This window comes from Rousettus aegyptiacus, unplaced genomic scaffold (assembly GCF_014176215.1).
Source record: "Rousettus aegyptiacus isolate mRouAeg1 unplaced genomic scaffold, mRouAeg1.p scaffold_m13_p_17, whole genome shotgun sequence".
NCBI lineage: Eukaryota > Metazoa > Chordata > Mammalia > Chiroptera > Pteropodidae > Rousettus > Rousettus aegyptiacus.
The window spans coordinates 10,393,347-10,414,754 of record NW_023416292.1 but is presented as its reverse complement, the minus strand read 5'-3'; the positions used below and the strand labels follow the sequence as shown (position 1 = coordinate 10,414,754).

The window sequence follows — 21,408 nt, the reverse complement described above, 5'->3', positions numbered from 1 at the left end:
GGTTGATGCAAAAATTCTAACACTGTCTGATGTGGTTCTAAATGTACGTAAAGAAAACTGAAAATTATATAATAAATAGAGGAAGATAAAAGGATAAAAAGAAGTAAATTTTCTCTAATTCCTTAGAGCTGGTAAAATGACATCAATAGCTCTACAAATACTCAAAGGCACTACAAAATCAAAATAGAATTATAAAAAATGTTCAAGCAACCTTCAGGAAGTCAAAAAAAAAGAAAACGAACAAACAGAAATAGAAAACAAAAATTAAAATGGCAAACTTAAGCCCTATCAATGATTACATTAAATGTAAATGGTCTAAATAGGCTAGTTAAGATGGTACTGGAAGAGTGAATTTAAAAATATACCCAATTATCTGCCGTCCATATGAAACTAATTTAAATATAAGGTAGACAGCCTGAAAATAAAAAGATGAAAAGAAATACATCATACAAACATTAATCAAAAGAAAGCTTGAGTAGCTCTATTACTATCAGATAAAGTAGACCTCAGAATAAAGAAAATTACCAAGGACACGGACATATCATATAATAAGGGTAAATCTACAAAGAAGATATAGAAAACCTACATATGCATGAACCAAAAAACAGAGCTATTAAAATATATGAAGCAAAAAGTGATAGAACTGAAAGAAGAAACAGACAATTTTGAGAGACTTTCAACATCCCTCTCTCAACAATCAATAAAACTACTAGACAGGAAATCAGGAAGGATATAGAAGAATTCAACACCATCAACCAATAGGAACTCATGACAGTTTTAGAACACTCCAACCAATATACTTGTTTTTCATGTGCCCATGAAACTTATTTCAAGATAGACCATATCCTACGATATGAAAAAAACCTCAGCAAATTTTTAAAAAACTGAAATCATAGAGTATGTTCTCCAAACACAATGTAGTCAAACTAAAAAACTATTAATAAAAAGAGGAAAACACTTATAAACTAAAGATATTTCTAAATAATCTATGGGTCAAAAGAGGAAATCTCAAGAAAAAAATTTGTAAATACATTGAACTGAATAAAGATTAAAATACAATGTATCAAAATGTGTATAACAGTTAAAGCAGTAATGAGATGAAAACTTATAGCATTAATGACTATATAAGAAAATTCTCAAATCAATAATCTAAACTTACCACCTCAACAACCTAGAAAAAGAGCAAAATAAACCCAAAGCAAGCAGAAGGAAATAAAAGCAAAGAAATCAATAAAACTGAAAATGGAAAAATAATTTTTAAAAAATCAATGAAGGAAGATCAATAAAAGATTAATAAACTGATAAACCTCTAGTAAGACTGACAAAGAAAAAAGACATATATATCAGAAACAAACAAGAGATATCACCTGACCTACAGACTTCTAAAGAATAATGAAATACTACAGACAACTCTACATACATAGACAGTTTAAATGCAATGGACCATTCCCCCTAAAAACACAAACTATCCCAACTTGTCCAGTATGAAATAATTTTAATAGCCATATGACTATTTTAAAAGTTGAATTAGCAATTTTAAAAATTCCAAAAAAGGAATCACCAGGCCCAGATAGTTTCATGGAGAATTCCACCAAATGAAGAAAGAAATAACACCAATTCTACACAATCACTTCAAAAATTGCAGAGGCAGGAACGCCTTCAATTCATTTATGATGTTAATGTTACCTCTGATACAAACACCAAAGACAGTTTACAAAAAGGGAAAATAGCTGACCAATAATCCTCAAGATATAGACACACGAATCCTTAACAAATTATTAGCAAATAAAATTCAGAAATATACAAGAAGAATTATACACTGTGGCCACATCGGATTTTTTCCAAGGATGCAAAGCTCATTCAAATATTTAAAGCAATCAATGTAATTTGTCATATTAACAAGGTATTATTTTATACAACTACATATAATACTATAATTATCTTAAAAAGAGTAATTTTTAAAAAAAGAAAAAGCCTGCCCCTAGGTAGCTTATAGGAGATACAGTGGGTTTTTTTACCTGTTGCCTTAGAAATATCTAGAAAGCTTACTAAAGGTTAATTCCTTAGGTCTAACAGGATTCAGTTTGCAAAGTTCTCGGAGATGCTGAGTTAGCCAAGTGTGGGAACCACAAGGCTAGAACATAACTATGAAAAGGTCTTAAAAGGATGCCAGGAGAGAAGATCTCACTGCATGCGGAGGTGAGGGATGAAGCTCACAGACTGAGGAACACGTCGACAGTATGCCAAGAGGAGGGCGAGCCAAGCAGAAAGGCAAATGGGGACAAAACTCTGGGCCCAGATGTGGGTTATGTTCAGGAAACATCAAATGAGCACGGGTGAGCCCAGAAGAGAATTCCTTTTTCACTACACTTGTCCCCATATGCCATTCTATCTACGTGACTTTATCTGTTACAGCCCCATGAGGATGAAGCCCATTTCCTCACTGCTCCAGCCACAGGTCTAGAATAGCGCCTGATATGTGTGTAGTAGGCAGTGAATCGGTATTTGTCAAATGAGTCAATGAATGAATAATAGAAAAAAGAGGCAAGTTGGAGCCTAAGAAACAACATCCCCAACACACACACACACACACACACACACACACACACACACACACACACACACACACACACAACCCCGCCCCGCCCCCAGGCTGAGAAGCTCGGCCTTAATTAGAGCCTTAGGACTAAATGGCCAGAGCACAGTTTCACCATCGTCTGAGATGGAAGAGACAGTGAACTTGCTCCGGACACTGGGTTGGGAAAACATGCAGTCCAGAACTGACCCCTGACCTACCCGACTCTAAAAGAACTTACCAGTTTGACAGCATCAGTACTGCCTGACATATTAATAAGGTTCATTATAAACATTTGCTTCATAAATTCAAGTGTAAAGTACTTTCCAAAGAATTGCATAGAAAAAAACAAAAACAAAAACAGAAAAGATTCAACAACTCACGGAAAGTCAAGTACCTTGGTTGATGCCTGGTCATACTGCGCTGTCGTTCTTACGAGTTCATCCCTACTTTTATTCAAGACTTTCTCTTTTTCATTTAATTCCACTTTCGCTTTCTCTAGATGGAGCTGTAATTCTTGACATTTATTCACTTGGCTTTTCATTTCTTTTTCTTGTGTTTGCAGACGCAGTTCCAATTCGCTAATCTTGCTCCTCAGGTCTTAAATCACAAACAAAACCCACATTTCAATATATATATTTTTCACACACAAAAAAATCACAACTAAATTCAGAATATATCATTTACGTTATCCTGTTCTGAAGTCTCTGCTGAGACAGGTATGTCAATTTACATTAAACACAGAAGATCCTTTAAATGAATTTAATGTCAATGTTTAGGCTCTATTGTTATTTCTATTCAAATATCTATTATTTCTATTCAAATAGAAAGCAGGAGAAACAAACTTATCACAGAGAAACTCAGAGAAAAATGATTTTCTAAAATCATGACTATTATTTGAGGCTCCAAAAAGTACATCATATCTAACACCCCTATTTAAATTACCACTTGGTTTTATACTGCGGCAGACTAATATTTGTTTTGTGGCCATATCATTGCAAATAAATGATAAACGGTGAAAAATTCGCCCTCCCATATTCTTGGGTAGCTTTACCTCTAGTAACGATCAAGACAGTGTGAATCTCCTACACTGCCAAAATTAACAATAATTTTTTTTTCCCCCACATACACACAATATTGGTTCCAACGGCATTGGCAGTGTGACAGCTCTCACCAGCGAACACTGACGGTAATTTTCAATATATCATAGCACTGGAAATTATCATAGTTTGCAGAGCAGATTCCAAAGCACCACCTGGTACCCTTGGCTGTCAGCTGCAGCACAGTACAGCAGCCAAGGTTACAGGTTTGCTCCCATATGGACAGCCTGGCAACGCAGAGCAAAGCTGTTCTGTAGACACATATGCCACACCTCTGGCCCAGACCGGCCAGAACACAGGCTTGTTCGATGGGGCACAAAAGGAGCCAGATGAGAAGCATCGGGGGTTGTCAGCTGTAACCAACTTATCCTGCTTCCGGAAAGACAAGTCAAAGCCACTCATCTTACTTTTGTTGTTGCTGTTGTTATAGAATAGCTTATGTGTTACTGTTAGAATCCAATAGAAATCCTGGTAAATCCAAATTGCTACTTTCCTCTAGTTCTTGACCAAGGAAATGAAAACAATGGGATAAAATAAAAAGCCTTTACTTGAAAGGATAAAATTTTATCTATATCTAAATCTATATATTTCATATATATGTAATATGAACATATCCATCATACATATAATATATATCCATGTACCAGCCATTATGAAAAGTTCTCTTTCAAATCTAATTACTGTTTTTTTTGGGGGGAGGGGGTATAGTCAAATGCTCTGTTCTATTAAAATCTTCAAAATATATTTTAAAACTCTTGACTAAGGGATTTCTATTTGTCTAAGTTTAGTCATTTTAATTAGGTTTCATTTTCCCAAACCTTTACAGAAATGCTCCTGGCTCTGACAGTTTGTGCTGGTAAATTTGGAGATCCTTTTCCAAAAGAAAATCTGTCTTTGATTTTTACAGGTAAGCATTTTCTCAGGACTCTGAAAAGGGACTCCAGTAATACAACAAAATTACTTTGCAAGGGAAAATGAACACATTGGCAAATTCAATGATTACATAAACCTGTAATGCTGACAGTACTCATCCTCCTTTTGAAGGCTGCAGGGTACCAGCTTTTTAGTACAAATAAAAGTACACTCCAAAACTGTGATATCTTTTCTCACTGAAAAGACAGAATTACACATCACCAGACTGGAATGCTGACTGCTGATGTCTAACAAAACACATAAGCACCTTCTAGGACTGAAAATGTCAGGAATCACCTCCGAAATTATCACAAGGTAATCTCAACTTAATTTAGCTCAAGAAATCACCTTGATTCTGGGCTTTTAATTGATCCGAAAGATGAGAATTGCTTGAATTATCACAGAAACTGCTATTAGCATCTCTCTGCCCTACTTTCAAAGTTGATCTACTTGGAGTCATGTCTTGTTCCCCGGAAAAGTGAGATGCAGAGAAATCTCTCCTCATCGGAGTTTGCAGAGCACTAGATGAAAGACGACTTGGGGTCTTTTCCTGTTGCCATGAGAACACAGAGGATGAGGCCTGGTGTCGGGCAATGTCCCGGTGATTCATGGTGTTTTGGGGAATAGCCTGGCTTGCTCTCTGCAAAGACAGAAACTCTTTAGAGCCCTTTAGAAGTCACAATATTCGAGACCACTTATTTACAAATAGAACATGAAGCCATGCCACGAAGTTAGCACTTCTACTCCGTACCAAGAAAGACCATTCATCAAGTTGAGGGAACTGTGAGATTTTCTAACAGTTGGACCTCAGCATTAAAGGGGTAAGCTAATGTCATGGGGCTCGATCTGTTTCAAATGGGCTCAGTATTTATTCTGCATCCCTCAAATGCTCCATTAAATACACATGCAGTATTTGCTCTCATTTTGAATTCTGGAATTTGAATTTCCTTTGCCCATCCTTGGTCACCTCTCCCTGCATCATCAAAATTAAATATTAACCTAAAAAACTCTCTCAAGAATCTCACTTTGCACCATACCACTCTCCCCAAAAATGTCATATAAGGTATTTTATGTGATGTGACATTTATTTGTGGATTTTCTACTGCTTTGAATTCTTTTGTTGTTCTTTCTGCCTCCGTTCTGATAAAGACATGGTTGTAGATGCTGCTTTGTATTTTTTATAGTAAGTGTGTTTCTTGCCACGGGGAGGTTTAATGTTTATGGAGACTCACATTCTTCCATAAACTCTAGAAACAGAGGCTAGGCAGGACTGGTACCAGTGTCTGACCTGGATAATGAAGCACATGATGTTTCTAAGACAAACCAGGGAATGATTAATTTTTATTCACCTTGATAAGCAATATGCCATTGCTATATCAAAATCTTGGTGACCACAAAACAAGGATTAAAGGCACAAAAAGAACTGAAATTGTTAAATCTCGAATAGGCACTTTTGATCCTCAATAGTTATCTACTTATAAATTCGGCCTTAAACTAAATTTTGCCATCTCTCCAAGTTCTTATGTTTAGTATAAATACACCAAAAATGGAAAAGACAATTCTATAGATAACAGGTATTTTCAGGGTCAGTTCCTAAACTAGAAGTAGGGGTTTCTAAAACATGTATTTTATTTATTTTGTTGACCCATGTCAAAATGGAGTTTAAAACTGTTGTCAGGAACTTATTTAAAAGAACTGGAGAGATTACATTGATGACATTCTCCTCTGAAATAAACATTTCATAAATAAGGATCCGTGAACCCCACGCCCCTGGTAACAAGGACCACAGTCCATTAGAAGAACGGAATATAAAGCAATTTCCTCCAGGTGACAAAGTTGGAGTGTCAGGAATGACTGGTTCTACCTTCTCCAAACATGTTTCTTATCATTATATCTTAATAGGGAAATAATTATGTTGCTACGGTTTTCATGGAATTTAGTGGACGTTTAACATTCAGGGATAAACTCCCCGCTCTATTTACTCACTCTTTACCTATTTTTAAATTAAATATCATCACCGATGTGCCAACTGCAAGTAAAGCAGGTTTTTCTCTAACTCTGTTCTATCCTATCTCACAGTACCTCTCCACCTGCATGCTGGTACAAGGCCCACAGTTAACTTACTTTGGCCTGCAAGGCTTTCACCTCTGTCTCTAATCTTTTTCGTTCTTCAACTTCTTTATTATATTTTTCTTTTAGATCTTCATATTTGGAACCTAAACACAGACAAGGAGATATAGTTTTATGTCAATCGTTGATATGACAGAATTCATAGAGTAATAATCATGACAATAGTCTAGAAATATGTTTTTTAGTATACTAGGAGAGAACACTTTAGTTAAGGCAACAGATATTGATAAAATTATTCAAATATCAAAACACATGGAAACATAGGTGTTTTGAATATTCTGAAATTGATTTATTTTTGAAACGTATCATAGAAGGATAAAGTGAGAAGTTTAAAAGGCTTAACCTGATGGTCAACATATTTAAACAGATACACAAATGTATAGATCAAGTAGATGCACTTTCTTAAATGCCCAAGTTAGATGTTGAATTCAAAGTTGAATTAATTCCTCTGGCAGAATTAAAATGTCAATAAAAGAGCTGTTCACATAAAGGGGAAAATCCTTACCGCTATAATGCTGACTTGGCGTTAGTGGAGTTGTAAATATTTTTTGTGGTGTATTGCATGGATTCAGAGAGATGTCTGCAGACTGTGCAGCTTGTTGACTTCTTTCAAGTTCAGATTTACACCTGTTAGAAAAGGAGCCAGGAGGAAGCCAAATCAGAACAAAAGCTACAGAATACCAACACCATACGTTTCCAGAGAGTAATAAGCTTACGAAAAAACCTACCAAGAATTCTTACCATTTCATTTACCCAACAGACCTTTTTAAAAAGAACTAACTTATGTGTCAGACATAAACTCAGTCCCCTATCTTCAAAGGACCTCAAGTCTAGTTAGCGAAACAGATATAAACCAATAATTACAATTGTTATAAAGGGTATAATGGAGATCTGCAACACCCACTATAGTACAACGAGATGGGAGGCTGGGGATTTACTCTAAGCAAATTTTGTATTCTAAGCCAAAGAAAGACACAGGGATATTAAAGAACCCAGAACTTTAGAAACTTAAGAAAAAAACTGATGTCCCTGAAGCACGAGCTCAAATCATAAAACTGGATGTCATAAGTCATAAAAGCAGACATATATATATATATACCATGTATTTTGACATTGTAAAAACACAGATATGAACATCAAGTTAACACAATGCATCTAGAAAAGATATAGCTGGAAACGGTTACAAAGACATGGGGAAAGTAAGCGACATGTTGTACACATGTACAGAATATCCCTACCATTTAAGTTTTGGAGACCTGTCAGAATCAACCGACCAAAGTTAAATGAGGATTCAATTCTTAGGAGTCTCTAATGTGTCCAATTTTAGATTGTCACGAAAAATGAAATGAGCACCCTATCAGAATGGCCAAAGATGTGCAATGCACCTCCCCAAAGCAGGCAGTGAAAGAACCAGTGAAGGAAGGGCCCGAGTGCCCCAGCTGCTCCCAGCCCCAAGTTCAGTCTGGGAGGAAAGCAGCAATGTGTGTGCTGAAATGGACTACTCGGCCAATCAAATCATCACATTCGAACTCACACTAGGCAACAGCACTGTCCAATAGAAACGTTCTGTTCACGTGAAAATAAAACAAGAAATCAATGAATTTCATCTTAATATTTAACTCATTATTTTCAAAATACTATCATTTCAACTTATAATCAATAAAGCATTAAGACATTTTACTTTTTCACTCAATCTTCGGAATTCGGTGTGCGTCGTACACTTAACAGCACATCTCAGTTTGCACGAGCCACAGTTTAAGTGCTCAACAGCCACGTGTAGCCAGCGTGTACCACACTGGACAGCGCGGGTCGCTGCACTGCCAGACATGGAACACGGTTTGTCATCCTAGAGATGAATTCTGAACCTTGCAAAATTAAGGTCTCTCTTTCCTCTCAAATTCACATCTTACCCCTTTGCCCATCCTTTCGTTTAAAAAAATAATAAAAGTTCATTTTCTATATTAGATAAAAGTATACCCTATTATTTTTATAAACATTTGTTTTTCCATTCTCCTAGGGAGAAAAACACAAACTATCAACACATACACACACACACACACACACACACACACACACACACACACACACACTAAATTAAGCTGTTTTCTGCTAGGTTTAAGTACACAAGACTGCTGACGTCCAACAGTTTTAGACCAGCATTTCAATTCCTTCAACCTAACTTGTTCCTGAAACCTAACCAGTGGCCGCTGATGGGAAAACAAGTTCCTGCCCTGCACTAGAAAGTTACCAGTTGAGAGTTTTTAAAGCTATACTCAATAGTTTTTGTAGTCTACAGTCTTTATTCTCTTAATTTGATACTATTGAAAACTACTCTTAGTTGTTAAAGTCTAAAGTTTATATAAGTTTGTGAACTTTTATCAACACCTATAACAATATCATAAATAATATTTTTAAACTACATGTGCTATGGGGGTATGCTAAGCCCATGATGATGATGGTGACAACTGACAACTGATAATAATGATCCTGATAATGCTAACACTTAACAGTTGCTACATGTAATTTACAACCCCAAGCACTGTATATCTATCTGCAGGTATTGCTACCAACTGGCACTTTGCAATGAAATATAGAAATGTATACAAAAATATCCTTTCCTAAAATGTTAAAAATGCACACATTTCTGTCTAAATTAATAAAACCAGTATTTCTAAAACTAGCAGCCAAACTGTGCTTTTCGAAGAAATGATTATTCCAGCACACTGAGAACTTCCTTCCTACTTCCCTAGCACCTATTTTCCGAAACAAATGCCTATCTTTCATTCATTCATCAAATATTTGAGGACCTACAACTGCCAGATGCTAAGGATACAGCGATGAACAAGACAAGATTCTTATTCTCTTAGAGTCTGAGATGGCAGACAACAAAAAACTCAAGGAAGTAAAAGCTTATCATTCTAACATGCAACTTATAGCTAGCCACCTTCCTATGTGGACAGAAAATAAAATTAGAAAAAGAAAGATTCAGTTAAATGCAATGCAGAATCCTGGATCAATTCTGGAACCAAAAAAGAAAGACATTACTGGAAAAGCCAGTTGGTAGTTAATAGTACTACATCAATGTTTATTTCCGGTTTGGTCGTCGTACTTTGGTTATATAAGATGTTAACAACTGTTTCTGAATAAATCTAGTTATTTAAAATTTTTTTTTTTAATTTTTAGGTGTGCATTTGCAAACTCAACAATGGAACAATTTGCTAAAGTTTTTTTTTGTCTTTAGCATTTATGGCTCCTTGTTCTTTTGACAAAATTCTAATAGTAAACCAAGAAGATACCATCCATAGTCTAGCAGTGTTTAGGTCCCACTAAATCCATTTCGATAATGTCTCTAGTTGTTTGGGGGTTTTTTTTTAATAGAAAAGCAGTAGTAATAAACATCCTTTTTATTGCTCACAAATGGTACTGAAACTGGCAAACTGACTACATAATGATTAAGATCCCTCTCAGATGGACATCTCAGCAGGACTGTCCTTGACTTCCCTCCCTTTCCAGCGCAGATGGGCACAGGACTCCCACCACTCTCTTCCCGATATCTTCCATCCTTCCGATGTCTTCTATCCCATTACCCTGGCCAAAGACAACCCTAAATCAACTCTCCTGTTCACCTTCTCAGCATTTACACCCCAAATGCTAAAGAAAAAAAAGAAATCAGACAACTGTGGATTGGTCCCTCTATAAATTCCTGGTCTCCAACCTCAGCTGAGCCCTCGGTGCTTCGGCCCTTTTATAATTCCCTAGTTCTCTCTCATTCTCTACAACAGCTTTTCCACTCAGAGAAAGCATAACCTGTCTGCATAAGCCATGCTTTAATCTCCCTCCATCTTTCCAGTAACCACTGATAGTTTTGATATTATTTATTATTGTGTCACCCTGTAATGCAGTGCCTGGCACATGAAGCAGATGAATAAACGTATACTGAATGAATAAATAAGTGAGCAACCATTTAATCAATTTATATAGGACTGAGCCATGCAACAATACAAAAAAGGGATTTTTCCCAGATGATTTATTCCACTGGAAATATATATATCACAACAAATAATAATTACATCATTAAGGGAAAAGAAATGAATACATACAAAGACATCTATATAAACATCATGCCAAAAATAATTACCTTTTAAGTTCCTGTTCCAGTTTTTCTATTTGTTTTTTGCTTGAATTCAGTTGTCCTTCTTGGAAATTCACTTGTGACTCCTTAACTTGAAGTTCATGAGAAATCTTCTGCTTAGCCTTCTCTAAATTTTCACATATTTCCATCAAGCTTTGGTTCTCCCTTTTCAGGTTTGTACCCTCAGTTTTCTCATTCTCAACCTAAAGAGGAGAGTTCAAAAGGAAAGAATGTCTTATCCATAAATTTATCAAGAATTATTTATAAAAATGAATTGAACACTGACAACTAATTTTCTGAGGTATGGCTGTAATATGCAAATATCAATCCTTGATGAATGCATATATTTAAGATGACTCCATTTCAAAGCCTATAGAGAGATTAGGTTCAACAAAGTTTTGTATTATGCTATCTTTGGTCATGGTTACACGTGCCCATCCTAGAAAAAGAGGCTTTAATATGCTTTCGAGTATTAATAAAACAAAAATAAGCCCTATAAATCTCCCTTAGCAAATCATTCTCAAGTTTGACTGCAAAAGCCAGTTATTGTAGGAAACTGGAATATTCTCCCACTAGCAAAAACATTTTAGAAGCAGTGAATATATCACTATTTTGTTGGTTAATGGAGAAGTAAGAAGTATTTGTTTTAAGTTTCCATTTACAAGTCCCGAAGAGATGAGGTCTGGGAATAAATATCAAGATGAAAAGTCCACTCTCAAAAAGCGATAGCCATTTGTACTACAAAGTGCTCTAATACTGTCCCCCAGATTCAGAATCACAGTCCTTGATGGTGTGGAAAATCCAAAAGCAATTCTCAATTCACGGTCCCTATCAGAAGTTAAAATGGAACCCGACAGCCATAAATGTTAGCAGGTTAAGCAGAAATGAGAACAGGGAATGGAGGAAATGGGATCATTAAAATGACTCAAAAAAGGAGATTGGGTCATTACCATCTGAAGATAGCAAAATCATTTTTCTCTAAATTTAAAAGGCCAACATGAAAGAACTAATCCAAAGAATGAGCAGTTTTAAATACCCGCATTTCAATGGTACCTTCTGTTTTTGCTTCTGCAATGCAGCCTCCAGAGTTTCAAGCTGAAACTGCCTTTGCTGCCTTTCTTTCTTCAGTTTGTCCAGCTGTCCTTCCAGCTCTTGAATCTTCTGAAGAGCTCTTGTTGGCAAGCCTTCTTTCCATTCTTCCAAAGCCCAGCTCATTTTGCTCTTTTTTTTAATTATTATTCAAACATTTGTAAACAAACTGAAAAGAATAACCAGATGTTGGTCTTATTATAGTAAAAACAAACAAAAAAAACCCCCACAAAACTTAAGCCTCAGAGACTAACACATCTAAGAATCAAGTTTGAAAACTTTATATTTCAAAAGATAACGAAGTATAACATCTATCTTCTCCATCCTCTGAAAGGTAGATGGAAAAGATTGTGAAGTATGTGATATGCTTGTTTGGCATCCCCTTGCTTTCTGTTTTTATTTCTCGTTTTTGACTTCTTATATGACTAGCTGCTTTCTACTGCTCAGTTTGTTTTCATTATACAAAACGAATATTTTACTGTAAGGTTTCCGGTGAAATAGGCCCTATAAACAAATAAATGCATGGCAAGTTATCTTGCAAATGCTCTTCTTTCCTCTCTTCTCGTTAATTCCCACTGGCTCGTGGTCCCTCTACCTCTGGAAAACGTTCCCTAGGGAGATCCATAACCCAGCCATAGTCTCTCATGGCACAAGTACCCCTTCATCTTCCAGGTAGTTCTCATTTGTTGAATTAACGCATGAATGAACAAAGAGGGAATGCCATATTAGTACTAGAATCATAAAATGTGGCAAAGTCATGCTCCAGACAGACCTTGACCAGGAACCTGGTATATAGCCTCAATGACCCAAATCCCAGCTCAGCCCCCGATAGATGTGTGACCGTGGGCACGCTGTTCAACTGCTTTGTGCCTTGGCTTCCCCATTTGCAAAATGGAGATAATAATGGCGGCAACTTCCTAAAGCTTTAGAACAATATATTATGATAAGCTTTCTACAGATGTTAGCTATCATTACATTAGTCCTTAAAAATATTTTCATTTCTATATTTCAGCCTATGATATCAAGAGGAAAGTGGCCCATCTTCTCTGCCACATCTTAGGAAATTTAAATCAGCTGGGAGAAAAAAAGCATAGCAACTATTTTTTAACCATTAGCCTTTAGTACTTAAGTGAAAGAAAAGCATTTATTTTCCAATTATTCTGGCAACAAGGTGAGAATTCATTTCTTACTAAATGAAATCTACAACCATTTTAGTGTTTTGCTCCAATTGACTTTACAACGAAATTTTTTATCAGAACTAAAATTGTAGAAAGTACTAAGAATTTCAAAAATTAAGAGAAGAAAAGGTCTTGGAAAACAATTTAGATATCAAGCTTTAGAAAGCTGTTTTCTTTCTGCCAGTTTAATTTTTCTGTTTCCAGGTGTCGGTTCTTCGAATACAGCATCTTAAACTCCACTCCAATTTGCCCACAAACTATTGAAGGGTACCTCAAGCTTCTCCACCAACAGAGGACAATTTACACTGTCCCAGTCGGCTGTTCCGTCCATCCCAAACTAGCTTGCTCAAACAGGGTCGGAGGAGGCACCCCAGAGGCACACAACTATAACCTCAACAATCCTGCCGGCCACTGAAAGCATTACATCAAGACGCCATAGCCGGCCAAATATAAAAAGGAGAAATTTAGAAAGATAGATTAGAGCAGACTTTAAAATATGAACCAACAATAATCTACATGGAGCCACTGGGGCAAAGGGACAAAAAAAAAAAAAAAAGTAAACCTCAGCAGTAAGATGAAAGGGGCAAAACATAGCGGGAGAGGCGGGAGGAGGGATGGAGAAGAAAGCTCCGTAAGTCAAGGAGGATTTGCTGGACTGTTTATTGTCCTTTCCAGAAAATGCTCTCTCTCAAATATGCGCAAGATATTCTTCATGCCCAATCACCCAACCCCGTAAAGCGCCCGAGGAAGCTTTTGTGTGACTCGCTCACACCATGAGCCCGTTTTCAAGCTTTCCCTTTATCAGAATCCCCCATCTCACCAAGAAACCCGAGTCCCCGACTAGTGTATCGGCTTGAGCCTGGGAATGAAAACTGTCTGCTGCTCTAGACCAGGTTCAAGGATAGGACTCAGGTCATTTATTTCTGGGGCCTCATAACATAGCAAAGCGAGGCGCACAGGCCCGTCCGAACAAAGGCGCAAGGTGAAAAAGAAATGCTCTCGCGACTCATTGATACAACAGCCGCCCAGATCTAAACCCAAGCTTGCAGCTCCTCCATGCAGTCAAGGATCGATGTCCACATCTCTAATAGGAGCCACTCGTACCCAGATGTAGAAAGCTGCTAAGAAATACCTGTATTTTACCTTACAGAGTTGGAAACTGAGGCTCGAAAATGCGAGTTGATGATCGAACAGCGTTTCCGGACCCTAGTGCGAGCCCAGCTTTACCCGGACCAGATTCCCCACTCGGGTCAGGTGGAAGGGGGCGGTTCGCGACTCCTTCAGGACTGGGGAGCGCAAACCCACCGGCATCCCCGCCCAGTATCCTCCGGCAGAAAGCCAGCGGCTCCCTCACGCCCACTGCCGGAACCGGGACCCAAGCAGGATGCTCACCTTGCCAGCCGGGAAGGCAAAAAACCCCTCGGAATCGCGTTCCGGCGCAGCCTCCGCGACTTGGAGCCCAGGTTCCAATTCAAACTGACCGCGGCCGCCACCCGTTTATGATTCGCCCGCTTCCGGTTCCGATCAAACTCGCCTCCAAGCCTATTGGTCACTTCAAGCAGCGGTGAGCCAATCCGCTTCTGCGCACCGGATTGCTGCTTTTGATTGGTCCTTTCGGAAGGATTTAAAAATCAAGCTCTCGCCACTTGCGGTGCAGGCCGCGGAGAAACAAGACTTTTTTATTGTTGGGAGGAGGCGGAGACCACGTGCTTTTGCTGAGGCTGGAGGAAGTTTTGAACCTCGGTTTCTACAAAAAAACGGGGAATTTGGGCGGCTGGTTAGGAGGGTGTGGTCTATCACATACAGCCAGCGGGAGTGTGCTCTCTAGAGAAAACTCTTACTACTGCACATGTATTTCTACTTAGTTATCAAATATGTAATTTAAGGCAGAGATACTAGGTACTATGTTTGCCATGAATTTTTCATCCAGTGTTGTTCTTAACAGTTCTTTCAGATACGTCTTCTCATTTTATTTAAAGATTAACCGAAGCACATGGAAGCTATGTAATTTGAGATTAAATTTAGAGCATGCAGAACCTCCGTTGATCATTTTCCGAAGAGCGATTGAGAACACATGTTAGCTGGGATTCCATGGAAGCACGTTGTATCCAAAACTGGATATACTCTCTCCTTTTTCTGAAGCCCACTGTTTTGTGTGTATTTATGCACTTATTTTATTTCCCAGTTAGACTGAAAAAAAAAAAACTTTTAAAGGCAGAAGCAAAAACAATGGCTTGTTAAATTAATGTATCTCTGATGCTATTATTCTCCTCACTGGATTCCAAACTTTCTGTGAACCCCTGCCTTTCTTTAGATGGTTACCACAGCCTAGACTGCCCCCTACCTTTCACTGAAATATTGCTCCTTCAGGACCCAATTCAAATGCCACTTTCTTCATAAAATCTCCCTATTCTCACTCACCTCTTAGAAATAATTCTTTCCTAGAAATAGAATGCTTATACATTACATTTATACCTATGCCTGGCTCCCTCATTAGACTCAAAAATTCCTGTAGAGTAAAATCTGTTTTAATTGATCCTTACATCTCTAGTAACTCCCTATACTTTCCACATAGTAATTTTAAAATGAGACCATCTTGGGAAGTAAAACTACCATTTGGAGAAAGGCCTTCTTCTCCACTATCTTTGAGTCCTCAAAGAAAGGGGAGGGAGCAGGTAGGGGAGAAGAACTTTTATGGAACACAGCCATGATCAGTGTAGTATCTGATCATTCTGAGATTTGAACTGAATTCTGACTCCAACACCAATTACAGTTCCATTGTTTCCCAGGGTAATTATTCAACTATTTATTAGCTGCCTAAGGAAAACAGAACTAGAAAGACATGTAATCAAGGATTTTCAAGGTTTGAATGAGAACTTCACATTTACTATTAACTCACTCATCTATTCATTCATTAAGCAGATGCCTATTGAGTGGCCACTGTATAGCCAAGTTTGTGCTACATTATTCTGTAAGAAACATTAAAGAAATAAATTCACTTCTTGAACAAGGGAATCATGTGATGGAGCTTATTTTAGCTACTTCCGTGATATTTCTGTGACTTTAATTTTATGGTTCCCTTTCCCTGCCTCTATTTTTCCCAGTTTTGTCTTTTATTTTGTTTTAGGGGCAAAAGGTGATGAATCCCATCCAATGAAATGTACATGTTTTTTGAGCGTCCATTTTCAGCTCCCCGCCCTTCTCTTTAAATCCACTCCCTCACTGAGCCAGTCTACTCTCTCTGGACTGTTTATCCACCATCTCTACTTTCAGCCTATAAATTGGGGTTCTTTGGTTCCAGCACCAGGCAACTAAATTAGAACAGCTGATGCTGGCTAAGGATGGGAAAATCTGGAACGAGTGATGGAGCAGAAAGTTGATGACTATGAGTCGTGGCCTCACGACCAGTTGTAATAGCAGGGACCATAGCTTAGTCCACCAAATCTCCTGAATGATGTCTTTTTTAGAGATTGTGACCACCACACTGAAGGTACAATGACAGTGAAATTAATACAAGGACAGAAGGATGTGAGCAGGGGAAGGCGTGGTCGATAGTAAGTATTTTTATGACACTCCCTCAGCCCAACTTGATTGCAGCCACAGCTGTGGTAGGTTCTGTGTGGGCTCAGACAGAACCTCACGTGCAAGCCATGGATCACTGTAGGTTTTCTGCTCCCCAGCTTGCTCTGAAGCTGAGAGAGTCTACTAAGCCAGTACACAAGAACAGCCAGGAAGTGTGGGGGCAGTTACAGCTTCCAGGGGCAATCCTCAATGAATAGAGTCAGGAACTAGTGGATAAATAAACACCTTAGTGTTGCATCTTTCACATGGGTGTTCTGAAAGATACTGGAAGAATCACACACCTGACAACTACTGTAACGATTGTGAAATAGCACCCTTCTGTTACCTTTTCCTCCCTCCCTGTCTCATTCCCCCTGCTCTCCACTTTAATTCCTCCACTTTACTTCACCCAAATAAACTTCCATCCAAGTCTTTGTCTTTGCTTTGGGAACGGAAAGTGTCACACGCACATGATTTATTACTTTCGGGAAGTAAAAAATCCGTCTTGCTTTCAAAAGCCTCCATTATGTAGATAGAACGTCAGCTACCTCGTCTGTGAAATTAGAAGTGTAATCGCAATGGTGGTTTTAGACCAGGGGTTTCTGGTGGACAAGGGTCATGCTTTTGTGCTTGTTTTGTGCATATCTGGGCTTCTTTTGACCCCAGAACCATGAATTTAACATATTCATTGGTATAGGAATTTCAAGGCTTAATATTAAGGGATTTTTGATCTCTCTCTAGAAAAGAAAGGCTTGAGGGATAATATTACATATTATATGATTTAAATAGAATTGACTACAGAAAACAAACGTCTTGGCATGCATTAAGTAAATTGATTACAAACCATATAGACACAATTTAGTGTCTAAAAGCACACACAAAAAAATCATAAACTTTCGAAAAGCCTTTTCCATTCTCACCACTAGGTGATTCCCTATGCCTTGGAAAATATTTAAAAATAACTACTATCCCATATATCATGATTCACCACATTCTCTTTTTCTTTCTCTGCAGCCAATATTCTTGTTTACTCTCCTCTTAAAATAATGTTTGCTTGTTTAGAGGAAAATAACAGAAAAAAAGTGGTCATTATCCTAATACTCTTACAATCTTTTTTACTAACAAAATAATAATTCATGCACATAATAAGAAATTCCAAACATTCAAAAAAGATATGAAAAATGAACTTGGGAACCTAGAACAAACATTGAATATCTACTAGACTAAAATCCTCATTTTGTAGCTGAAGTCAATGAGACTAAGATATGTCTAAAAATTTACAAAAGTTACGGGCAAAAAAAAAAATGCAAATAAAGAAAACAGTTTAAACAGATAAAAACTTCATCATTCTGGAATCAATTACCTTATAGACATTCAAAACACATTCTTATGACTCTTGCAATAGTAATTTTTATGAATGAAGTTACATAATCTGTATAGTTTTATAATTTCAGTAGCAGTTCTTAGAAAAAACTGCTTATCTAGTGCTTATTTCTTCCAAAGTATTAAAATCAATGTTCACTATATTTTCTATTTCTTGTTTGAAAACCTGATTCTCAAGGGGGAAAAAAAAATGGCTGGTACAGTTCCAAATTTCCAAAAAGACAATGATATAGCCACAAAATAAATTTTCTCAAGGAGATGCCAGTATTTATTATGTGACGATTCTCCCACGCTCTATGATCAGGTGTTTGAACCTTGTAATGAAAGGTGAAGAAAATTTCCTAAACCAGGAATAGAACTTTAGTATCTCTAAGCATATCATAGAAAAGTTTCCTAAAATGCAAATTTTTAGGCTATACCTAGTTCTGATTTAAAGATTTGGGGTGGCATACAGAAATTCTTTTATGAAGCACCTCTGTGGTCAATAGATAAGGTGAATATACTTCCTGATTTACTGTGATTGCCCCGATATTCATCTGTTTTAACATGAGTCCCAGAGTTGTCGCTGTTGTTGCTTTTAACAGACTATTATTATTAACAATTGTATTAAAATAAGCCAAGATTGGTTTGGTAGATCACTTTGTACTTCCACATTCTATCATGGTCTTCTCTGGTTGTGTGTGAGATAGATGTGTGAAAAACAGAGGTCAATACGTAACAAGTGGTTAAATTTGAACTATCAGTGATAACCCCTCTCACTTTTTCAAAACCTTTCTTGACGCAGGAAGCTAATGCCTCCATTTTAAGGATATCATACAGGATGCTGGCTGATAAACTGTGGTTGCATGTAGGTGGCTTGGGACAACTAACATCTGGCCCCAAGTGACCTGGGAGAAGAGCTTATTACTACTGCCCCTGGTGGTCATCTGGTGTATGAGGCAGTTGTGCCTTAGTCCAGAGTGTGGGCCTGCAAGATCTTGAAGTCATTAGGGGGGCCAGTCTGGCAGCCTGTGAAATCGCTGAAAGTGGGAGATCAGAAATTTGATGAATGCGAAACGTATGTGGGAAGTTGGGGTTAAGTATGCCTGCCATAGAGCTTACATAGAGTGATATAAACGATCCTGCTAAAATGGTTTTACCATATACTAGATCTGCAACTATTTATTTACTTTATTGTTTATTTATTATTGTTTAATCTTGTTAAAGATTTTGCAATGAACCCTCTCATCAGCAATGAGCTCAAGAAACGAAACAGAACCAAATGAAAATGCACGTTTAGAGAAAAATTTTCATTTCTCAGTGAAGTTGATGATGAATACATAATGACATAGAATATTTGCCAACATTCACCATTCACCATGAGACTTGTGGTAATTAATTTATTTACAAGTCATAAATATACTGTAGAGGCCACAGAATGCACTTTAAACCTTAGATATTATTTTAAGGTTTTCTTGGACAAGTATGAAATATGAAGCAATAGCTGTTAATGTGTTTGGTTTAATTAACAGAACTCTGCAGACAGCTAAATGACTCCTTTTTTATGTGGCAACAGACGCTTCAAATTAAAAATTAACTAATTCCAATAAATGTTCATTTTTTTTCACAAAATTCACAGAATCAGAGTTAAAAAAATTCATCTGACTTTATTGTGAATGCTATTATAAATTCAGTTTAAAAGTTTAACATTGAAGATAAAATTATTTGTTCTGTGATAACCATATGAAAATAAATTCTGCATGTATTCTATCTCTTGTCAATAAATTCCTTGCTAAGTAAAAAAAATCTATAGAATGTTCTATAAAATTCTTAGAGAATGCAGTTATTAAAAACAAAATTTGGAAATAGGGAGATATTGAAATTTGTCCTATAAAAGCAAGGGAAAATTGAATATATTAAACATTGAGACCTTAATCAATTTAATTTTGAAATTCTATAATTGTGCTTTGGAATATCTAAACTTGTGAAAAAATATTTTGATAGGGCTTCTTGTTTTTATTTCATAAATATATATTCTTCCCCAGAATGGAATGAAATTAGCAAAAGCTAACAATTTCGAAGTGTCTAAATTATACAAAATATTTTAAAGAAATATAGAGACAATTTACTGAAAAGTTTTGTCTCGTAAATGTATTTGTTTAAAAAACATCTAATGTGAATGGGGGCAAACAGAAAGCATCTGTGAAAATATCTCGGCCGAAATATTTACACATTTCTATAAAAAAGAATAGAAGTGAGAATCTTCGTGTAGCAGAATTTGTTCTGAGCTTACCATGAATCTCACTACCTGAAGAGCAATATCTCAGTTAAAAATATTTGGTCTATAGAGAAGTGTCGATTGAAAGAGATATAGCAAATTTATGAAAAAAAATATATACAAAATAAGATCATATTGAAAAAACACATTCTTCAGAAATATTTCAGTAACAGAATATTTGCAAATGATAAAGCTAAAAGACTGAATAAAGTATGGACATATATTCCAACAACAATTATTCTGCTTATATTATTTTTAATATTCAGATAATCCATATAAATGTTTCAAAATCTTGTTTTAATATACATGTTTTTATATGATTTTAAGAAATCACTTTATTTTCAAAAATGGTTCATAATTGAACTATTTTATAGCTGTAACTATATAAAAAATTTGTTGGTTGATAAATATGATAAAAATTCTAAATTTTTAATAATTTTAACTCCCTCTTTTAGTCTCAAAAATATCTGAATTTGGCAGTTAAATTGTATAGTCAGTCTATTTTAAGTCCAAATTTGAGAAACACTTAAATCATTCATCCCCTGAATTGGTGAGAATAGTTTTGAAATATTTTTAAATGGATGGAGAAGGCTCTTTTAGGATATAGGACATTGAGAAAAAGACCTGAGAATGTAACATTTTAAAACTGAGCTGATTTTAAGCAAAATATAACCGTACACGTCAAGGTAGCATAGATTTAGCACACTGAACTTCAAGGAGCAGTTAGATGACCAACATGAATGACCAGGAGTAAGGAGTGTCCCAGGATATGGAACTTTCAGTGCAAAAACTGTGACAGTCTCAGACAAGTCGAGATTGATGGTCTCCCTACATCTATTACATGAATTCAAATCCCAGTGTGTTTAGGTGAGGCCTGTTGGCATGAGAAAGAAGGAAATCATAAATTTTGAGCTTCTGAGTTATGCTTTCAGAGAAAATACTCTTGGCCTTCAGTATATCACAAAATAAATAGACGGCAACTCGTGTGGCTCCCTTATTCCCAGTCCTCACTTCTTAAACCAGCAAAACCCTAGACAAATATCATATGATGTTTCTTTTCCTTCCCCCTTTTCCCTAGGGGAGTCCTTGCT

At 36.7% G+C, this 21,408-nt stretch overlaps 1 protein-coding gene across 2 annotated transcripts in view; it reads right to left on the bottom strand.

The window, feature by feature from the left end:
• CENPF (centromere protein F) overlaps positions 1–14,626 on the bottom strand; it is a 49,429-nt gene extending 34,803 nt beyond the window's left edge. The window contains exons 1-7 of one of the 2 annotated variants that reach the window (XM_016166530.2): positions 14,509–14,626; positions 11,903–12,107; positions 10,856–11,052; positions 7,223–7,344; positions 6,712–6,803; positions 4,936–5,227; positions 2,973–3,175 (exon numbers count right to left, since the gene is read on the bottom strand). In XM_016166530.2, the coding sequence (XP_016022016.2) occupies positions 2,973–3,175; positions 4,936–5,227; positions 6,712–6,803; positions 7,223–7,344; positions 10,856–11,052; positions 11,903–12,064 (1,068 nt within the window). In that variant the 5' untranslated portion in view covers positions 12,065–12,107; positions 14,509–14,626. Of the gene's footprint in view, positions 1–2,972; positions 3,176–4,935; positions 5,228–6,711; positions 6,804–7,222; positions 7,345–10,855; positions 11,053–11,902; positions 12,108–14,259; positions 14,437–14,508 lie in introns of those variants that run through there. The other variant, XM_016166531.2, reaches the window with a different exon arrangement.
• Positions 14,627–21,408: the final 6,782 nt, after the last annotated feature.